The sequence below is a fragment of the Juglans regia genome, chromosome 4 (assembly GCF_001411555.2).
Source record: "Juglans regia cultivar Chandler chromosome 4, Walnut 2.0, whole genome shotgun sequence".
Taxonomy (NCBI): domain Eukaryota; kingdom Viridiplantae; phylum Streptophyta; class Magnoliopsida; order Fagales; family Juglandaceae; genus Juglans; species Juglans regia.
Window position 1 is genome coordinate 1520594 of NC_049904.1, and position 8701 is coordinate 1529294.

Below are 8701 nucleotides of genomic sequence, written 5' to 3' on the forward strand. Positions count from 1 at the left end.
ATATAAAATAATAAAATTTATATATTTTTATCAATTTAAATTTTTAAAATAAATTTTACATAATATCAAAATAAAAATTTTGAATTTAAATTTTGATTTTATATTCTATCCTATTTAATTAAATATTCTACTTATTAAACCTATTCAATGAGAGAAATTTAGTTCATAAATGAAATAGAATGTTAAGATATAAAATAATAAAATTTATTTATTTTTATTAATTTAAAATTTTAAAATAAATAATAATTTCACTAAAAAAAAAATTTAAATTCACGACACGGATATTTCAACACTCCTTTTTGGTTTTTTCTCCCCCCACCAATTATTTGATAAAATTTTTTATTTTTTAATTTGTGGAGTGAAAGAGGCTAAAAACGTGTTGATTATTCTGCTGGGCGGTACGAGTACGGCATGCCAAGGTACGTACAATTAACAAATAAAACTATTTTTCCGATTATATAATATGCGACGATTTATTTGTAAATTCTTCTTTACATCCAATTTATTTATTTAGATATTAAATTGAGTTAAGTTAAATTGAATTGAAATGATAAAATATTATTTTTTAATATTATTATTATTATTTTAAAATTTAAAAAAATTAAATTATTTATAATATTTTATATTAAAATTTAAAAATAATTATAATAATAAGTTGAAATGATTTTAAGTTATAAAGTATCAAAAAATCTGCAATTTGAAATTAAATTTTAATGTATTATTTGTTGGTAAGCAGTATTATGGTAGTCATTTAAAAAAGAAAAAGTAGTCATTATGGTATGTACGACAACATGATTATTTTATATTAATTCAATATTTTCTTGGAAATGCTATGCTTAGAAAAGTCAACATTAATCGCTAAAATCCAAATGTTTTATCCACATGTTTGAGTTTTTAAAATATTAGTGTTAAACTAATTCTTCAAAATATATATAGAGAGAGTTAAATTAAAAGTAACGTTAGATACAATATAGAAATGAAAAAATATTCAGAGATAGATCTCAAGTTCTCTTTCTGTTTGACTGAAATTAAACTGCCGAAGACATCCTTTTCATGTGTCCTACCTAAACAAGCAATAATGAATCAAGTTAGATAAGCTTCTTTTTTCATAACAAGGGAATGGCAATCATGTGTATATTACATTAAAAACATAATAAATTAAAAGCCAAGATCACATACGTGTATGGTCACGGTTGTGAAGAAGTTATAGATCTAGAGGCAAGAATAGTACTTAGTCTAATATCATTTATATTGCGTGTAGAGCGATGTGTAGAGCGATAATTTATATTGCTGAAATGATAAGATTTGATTTATAAAATTATAATATATTATCATTTTATTCGATGTACTCTATACTATAACTTGAAAATATAATTTTTATATATTATATTAACTTTATTTATTTTATTTTATTTTATTAAAATTAATTGAATTCTCTTATACATCATTTATATATCATATATTTGATAAGAAAAAAAAATTAAAAATTATATATAATATATAGTATAAGGATAATAAATAAATTTTTTGAAGTTATATATGGACATTGGAGTTCATTAAAGCCAGGGTTTAGAGAAAAAGGATGGCTGAAAGATAGGGATGCCCCCACGCTCCACCGACAAAAAGCAGAACCTTTGGGCCGGTTATTTCTACGGCCATTAGATTAAAATCACGCGTTACGCTGACTTATTAGTCCACATGGCTCACCAGGTCTCACCATTTTTTAGAAAGGAAAAGTCGGTCAGAGCTGATCGAAAGTTAAACTCATTTTAATTTATTATTATTAGTTTTTTAAATTTTAATATAAAATATAATAAATAATTTAATTTTTTTAAATTTTAAAATAATAATAATATTAAAAATTAATATTTTATTATCTCAACTCAATTCAATTCAATCTAATATTTAATCGCAGCTCTCAAATCTTTTATTTAGTACGCAGTCTAGATGAAACAAGTAAAAGTTATTTGTATGAAAAGAATCACAAACAAAACAAAAGGTTTCTTGCAATTGTATATGTTTAAACAAATGTGTTTAAACATATACAATCCCTCGAAGCAGCTTACATTTTAGTATTCCTGACAGAGAAGCAAGATGTAATAGCTGTGGAAAAGAACCATCTTGTGAAGAATGGATAATGGGAACAATGGCCACCTTGTTTTGTAAAATTTTCAAAGTTGTGTGGTCAAGTACAGTACATAAAGACCAATTACATGTTCTGAAACTAATCATTTTTTCATGATATCCACAGAACAAAAAACAGAAGAACAAAAGAACACTGCTAATGTTTTTCTAAACCATGCCACATGCTATATTATGTGAGCTTTGTCTTGTAAAATCAACCAATAGTTGTGTCAAGAGTAAAGAATTCGTAAGATTTTATTTGTTTGAGAGCACAACTGTTGCTATACAAAGCCATGGTCATAACATGTATGTGCATACCGGATAAGGACAAGTATTCATAAAAACAAGTGTGAAGTAAAACATGCACTAAGTTTTACAAGCTTGTTCTCTTTAGAGAACCTTTAACAAATTAGAAGTATATTCAAACATAAAAAATAAAAGCAAAAAATGCACCATAATTGGCAACACGGCTGAATTCAATACAGAAAACAGCTAGAAGTGAGAAATATTCAAAATCAAACTTTCAGTTTGAACTCATTTTTATTATCAAGCAAAAGCAAATCAAAATACTGTCCTACATGAGATCAAGCAAAGGACCCTAAAATCTGTTACATCTTTGTTATATTGCAACTATTGAACAATATGAGAAGTCGGTGTTAATGTTTTCAGGTTATCTCATTGGTTGGAGAATACCCAAATTAAAGACTATTATGAATATGGAATACAAACAATGAATCTGATCAAAGAGATCATCATAAGCGTTGACTTTAATATGATTATGTTGTAAAACTGATTAAAAATAATGTCTTCTAAATATTGAATCCATTCTTAACTTGCCTAGAGACCAAAAAAAAACAACTCTTAACACAAAAGCTTGCTTATAACTATAATTAAGCTTGCACGGCTGCTTTAGTACAACAGAAGGACCTTCATAACCAACAGAAGGACCTTCGGAACACAAGTACAAATGAGGGAGATTGCCATACCTGCAGCGGCTGCTTTAGTCCCCGATGGAAATCCTTCCCAATCAGCTCTTCCAGGATCATCAAGATGTGCATGCCTTCCTTGAACAAAACCAAAGAAATTCACATTAAAAAAAAAATAATAATATCTTATTTACATTTTTGCAAGCAAGTTATCTTATTGATACAATCAAATTGACTATGCACTGCAAATTATAGCTCAACTAAAGAACTATACAAAGGAGAACATTTGAATGGACTCTGTTTTGCTTTTTGACATAATCAAAGTTGCAATACAGTGCGAAAATTTGACTTATAATTAGACAAAGAGCTTTGCAAATTAATGTCTTTGGCCGGACACAACCCAAAATACGGCACTAAATCTATGCAACCATTTATTATGCTTTCAAGGTGAAGAAATATACTACAAGGAAGAGAGAGCTTCCACGGCTTACACGTCAATCAGGACAGGCATGACAACAGCCTCTCCATAATCAGCTACATGTCCCTCCTTGGAATTCCAATGTCTATCCTCTTCTTTAACAATGGCTACAATCTTCCCGTCCTTTATTTCAACTGCCCATTTACAGATTTCATCAAGAAAACTGTATTAACTAAGTGGTTAAATGATAAGCCTAAAAAAATCTTGGTTTAACAAAAGTTCAGTAATGCTATTTCATGAATCATAATCTTTGCTTATCAACTACCTCCTCTTGTCCAGGTGATATGTCTCATCTGTTTGTAGTTCTATTTTCTTTACTTTTACTGTATGCAGAACTTCTGTGGAGATACATACTATTGATAAATACCAGGTTAGGGTCAAGTATGGTTGTTGTCTCCCTTTTTTGTTCAGACATGGTCTTATAACAGAGATGTAACAGATTTTAGGGTCCTTTGCTTGATTTTGTCCGAGTGGATTGTGATACATGGCTTAAACTAATAATAGCCATTTTTTGGGTGAAGAGGATCACTTAACCTCTTTTTGGTTTTGGAATTTGATTTTGTAGTTAATTTTAGTTAAATTTGAAGCTATACCATAGCGAGTTATAACTTTTTTTTTTTCCTTTTTCCCTTTGGTCTGGGGAAGAGACAAGGACTGCATACTGTTGAGAGGAAAGAAGTTTAGTCATTTTGGGAGGAAGCTGTCAGTACTAGATTTCATGTCCTACAAGAAATCTAGTTTACTGGTTGCTGTTTGAGGCATCTAAATTCTGCTGTACTGGCTGAGATACTTTTTGAGGTGGTCTCGAACAAGGAAAATCAGGGAAGAAGGTGATGAGAGTTGAGAGGAAGGAAGGTTGAAGCTATCGGGTTGAATATTTTTCTTACTATTGCAACAAGATTTTCTGCTACTATTGTCCATGATGTTGCTGCCTTATTTCTACTAGACTACTAGAGGTCGAAATGGTGACTTATTCCACTTCTCATGGTGGCCTACAAGTAGTTCTACAAGTGACAAGTGACTAGAATAGAGGACAAATAAAGATAATACAAGTGACTAGTGACTAGAATAGAGGACAAATTTGTAATCCGCAATCGTCTGGAAATGTATCGGGAACCATGCCATGGAGATTGTTTCTCCCTAGATTCAGCACCCCAAGAGTCGTACTCATCCCGACCAAACATTCCGGAATCATGCCACTGAAGGAAAATTGGGATATTTCATCACTCCTTTTTGGTTTTTTCTCCCCCCCCCCAACCAATTATTTGATAAAAATTTTTATTTTTTATTTTTAATTTTTAATTTTGTGGCGTGAAGAGGCTAAAAACGAGCTATATGTTTGGGTAGTGAAAAGTATTGAGAAGTGTTGAAAATATTTATGAATAGTTATGAGTAGAAATTGAAGTGAGTTTGTGGATCCCATTGAGAGTATTTTGAGTTGTTTGGATTTGTGAAGTATGTTGAGTTGTTAACTTTTAAGTAGGTAGTTGAAAAATGTGTAAGTCTCATAAATATTATAGTGATTTTATTTTTAATAATAAATATTATAATGATTTTATTATAGTGATTTTTTAATATTAATAAATATTGTAGGGATTTTATTTTACTTTTATATATAATAATAATAAATATTATAATGATTTTATTTTTAATTTATATATAATAGTGATAAATATTATAGTAATGTTATTTATTATTTATATATTATAGTGATTTTATTTTTAATTTATATATAATAGAGATAAATATTATAGTATATAATTTTTTATTTATATATAATAGTGATTTTATTTTTTATATATTTTAGTGATTTAATTTTTTATTTATATATTATAATGATTTAATTTTTTATTTATATATTATAATGATTTAATTTTTTATTTATATTTAATAGTGATTTTATTTTTTATTTATATATTATAGTGATTTTATTTTTTATTTATATATTATAATGATTTTATTTTTTATTTATATATTATAATGATTTTATTTTTTATTTATATTTAATAGTATTTTATTTTTTATTTATATATTATAGTGATTTTATTTTTTATTTATATATTATAGTGATTTTATTTTTTATTTATATATTATAGTGATTTTATTTTTTATTTATATATTATTGTGATTTTATTTTTTATTTATATATTATAGTGATTTATTTTTTATTTATATATTATAGTGATTTTATTTTTAATTTATATATTTTAGTAATTTTATTTTTTATTTATATATTATAATGATTTTATTTTTTTATTTATATATTATAGTGATTTTATTTTTTATTTATATATTATAGTGATTTTATTTTTTCTTTATATATTATAATGATTTTATTTTTTATTTATATTTAATATTGATAAATATTATAGTGATTTTATTTTTTATTTATATATTATAGTGTTTTTATTTTTTATTTATATTTAATAGTGATAAATATTATAAATATTTTATTTTTTATTTATATATAATAGTGATAAGTATTATAGAATGTTTATAAATAGTTATGACTCATGAGTAGTGATTGAATTTGAATTTATCCCTGTTTTAAATTTTAATGGTATGTACGACAACATGATTATTTTATATTAATTCAATATTTTCTTGGAAATGCTATGCTTAGAAAAGTCAACATTAATCGTTAAAATCCAAATGTTTTATCCACATGTTTGAGTTTTTAAAATATTAGTGTTAAACTAATTCTTCAAAATATATATAGAGAGAGTTAAATTAAAAGTAACGTTAGATACAATATAGAAATTAGGAGAAAAAAAGAAAGGAATTAAGTTAATTGTAGCGTTGACATCGGCATATACAGAGATAGATATCAAGCTCTCTTTCTGTTTGACGGAAATTAAACTGCCGAAGACATCCTTTTCATAGTCTAATATCAATTTTCCAAAATATGAATAAGTGTGTATATATATATATATATATATATATATATATATTATTTGTTAATATATTATGAGTTATTCTATTTTTAAGTCGGTGTGTAGAGCGCACCATTTATATTGCTGAAATGATAATATTTGATTTATGAAATTATAACATATTATCATTTTATTCGGTGTACTCTATACTCTAACTTGAAAATATAATTTCTCTTACATTATATTAGCTTTATTTATTTTACTTTATTTTATTTTTTAAAATTAATTGAATTCTCTTATTCATAATCTATATATCACATATTTGATAAGAAAAAAAACTTAAAAATTATATGTAGTGTGTGATATGAAGATGATGAATAAAATTTTTGAAATTAAATATGGACATTGAAGTTCATTGAATGGAGAGCACAAACTCAAAGCTAGGGTGTAGAGAAAAGGATAAAAGATGAAGAACACTGCTTTGAATTTTGTACGATTTATTCAATTTTCAACAACTGGATTATATACAAAAATAGAGTCATTAAAACAATTGGGTAAGATTTGCCATTGTTGCTGGAATTGATCCTCTGAAATTGCAACTTGAAAAATCCATTCTAGACAACACGGTAAGGTTACAGATAAAATGCGGCAATGTCCGGGAATCGACCAGAAAAATGGTTGTTGGAATGTTACAAGAAAAATGATTGTTGGAAAGTTGTAGAGTCTGTAATAATAAATAGGAAAACAGAGAGGCTGGAATGCTCCCATTCAGAGAATTATAACGCAATTCAAGTTTTACCAGGTTCTTCAGCTCTTGCCAATGAGTAGAGGTAATCTGACCTGTTAAATCGTTATGAGGAAGGTTTATTTCAGTCAGATTCTTGGCCTTGCTGAAGGATGGAATTGGTCCAATGAAATTGTTGGATGACATGTCCAAGTAAAACAATTGGGTAAGATTTGCCATTGTTGCTGGAATTGATCCTCTGAAATTGCAACTTGAAAAATCCATTCTAGACAACACGGTAAGGTTACAGATAAAATGCGGCAATGTCCGGGAATCGACCAGAAAAATTATTGTTGGAAAGTTGTAGAGTCTGTAATAATAAATAGGAAAACAGAGAGGCTGGAATGCTCCCATTCAGAGAATTATAACGCAATTCAAGTTTCTGCAGATCTTCTTCAAGTAATCACTTAAAGATCTTCTTCAAGTCAGGACAGTCAGGTTCTGCAGTAATTTGATGAATCAATTCATAGAGTATCATGTCCCCTGCCCTTCAAACCCTGCAGATGCAAAGAAATTAGTCTTTAATTCAGACGTTTATTATACCAATTAGAAGCTGAAAAATCAAAGTCAAAATTATCAATATCACTTACTGTTGGAATTCGATGTTGATGAAGGTAGCCGAAAGGTTCGCGATTGTACCAAATGCAGTGGTGGACAGAAACATGGTAGTGGCATTCCTGGATATTGGCTTAGAATCCGAAGTGTTTGCACGATCCACGATCCTTATCTGAATGGTCTCGTCTGGAACGCAGGTTCGTTGAACCTCAGCACTGATGCACCTCACCAAGTATAGCCTCCCACACGATGCCCCATTGTCCCAAATTCCATCTCCGGCCGACGCGAACAAGTTGCTCGACGGGAACTGTCCCTCGTCGTTTCCAAAACAAACTGTAGCTGATTATACATGCGTGCGAATTTAATAACAGTGTTAGTTTTACTATCAAATAATATGGATCGATTTAAATAGGTTGGAATCAGGAGCATAGTAGTCACTGTGCCAACTTACGTGTGTATGGAGGGTCGTAGCGGGCAGCTGTCCCAACATCCCAATAACTCATGCAAATAGTAGGCGCAGTTGTGGATTTTTTTAATTATTTTTGAATAGATCCAAAGTATGCGACCAGTTGTGTTACCAAGCTATGTTATTGTCAGTTCTAATATAGACAAAGTAAAATCTTGGGCCGTCCATACGTTATCTGTTGGGCTTACAAATCACCATCCCCATCATTTATGTTACTACATGGTTGTCACGGGTTCAGGTTCCATCTACTGCTTAACCTTAGGCCCACACATTTATAGTTGACAAAGACTCCTCACATAAGGTGGTTGAAAACAAAAATAGTGCGGTATTTGTTCTACTTATGAGTCCTATTTTTTTAAAATTTGTAAATTTTGGTTCGATTATGTTTCATCAAGTTATGTTAATAATTTAAAGTTCTTATTAGAAATATATATAATATTTAGAGAGTCTTATACACTATATAGTGATTTACATATTTTTCAAAAGATTTAATAA

The 8701-nt window shown here is 28.2% G+C and overlaps 1 protein-coding gene across 1 annotated transcript; it reads right to left on the reverse strand.

Annotated features, from left to right (window-relative positions):
- Positions 1 to 7771: 7771 nt before the first annotated feature.
- Positions 7772 to 8243, reverse strand: LOC108995135 (EG45-like domain containing protein 2). Its single transcript, XM_018970636.1, has 2 exons — positions 8192 to 8243; positions 7772 to 8079 (listed from the first exon to the last, which is right to left on the reverse strand). The coding sequence occupies exons 1-2, from the start codon at positions 8241 to 8243 to the stop codon at positions 7772 to 7774; spliced, it is 360 nt and encodes a 119-aa protein (XP_018826181.1).
- Positions 8244 to 8701: the final 458 nt, after the last annotated feature.

Bases quoted from the DNA above. Each gene is read 5' to 3' on its own strand.
- LOC108995135 (XM_018970636.1), bottom strand. From the start codon at position 8,243: ATGAGTTATTGGGATGTTGGGACAGCTGCCCGCTACGACCCTCCATAC. The intron at 8,080-8,191 runs GTAAGTTGGCAC...ATGTATAATCAG, and splicing joins CTACGACCCTCCATACACAC to CTACAGTTTGTTTTGGAAAC.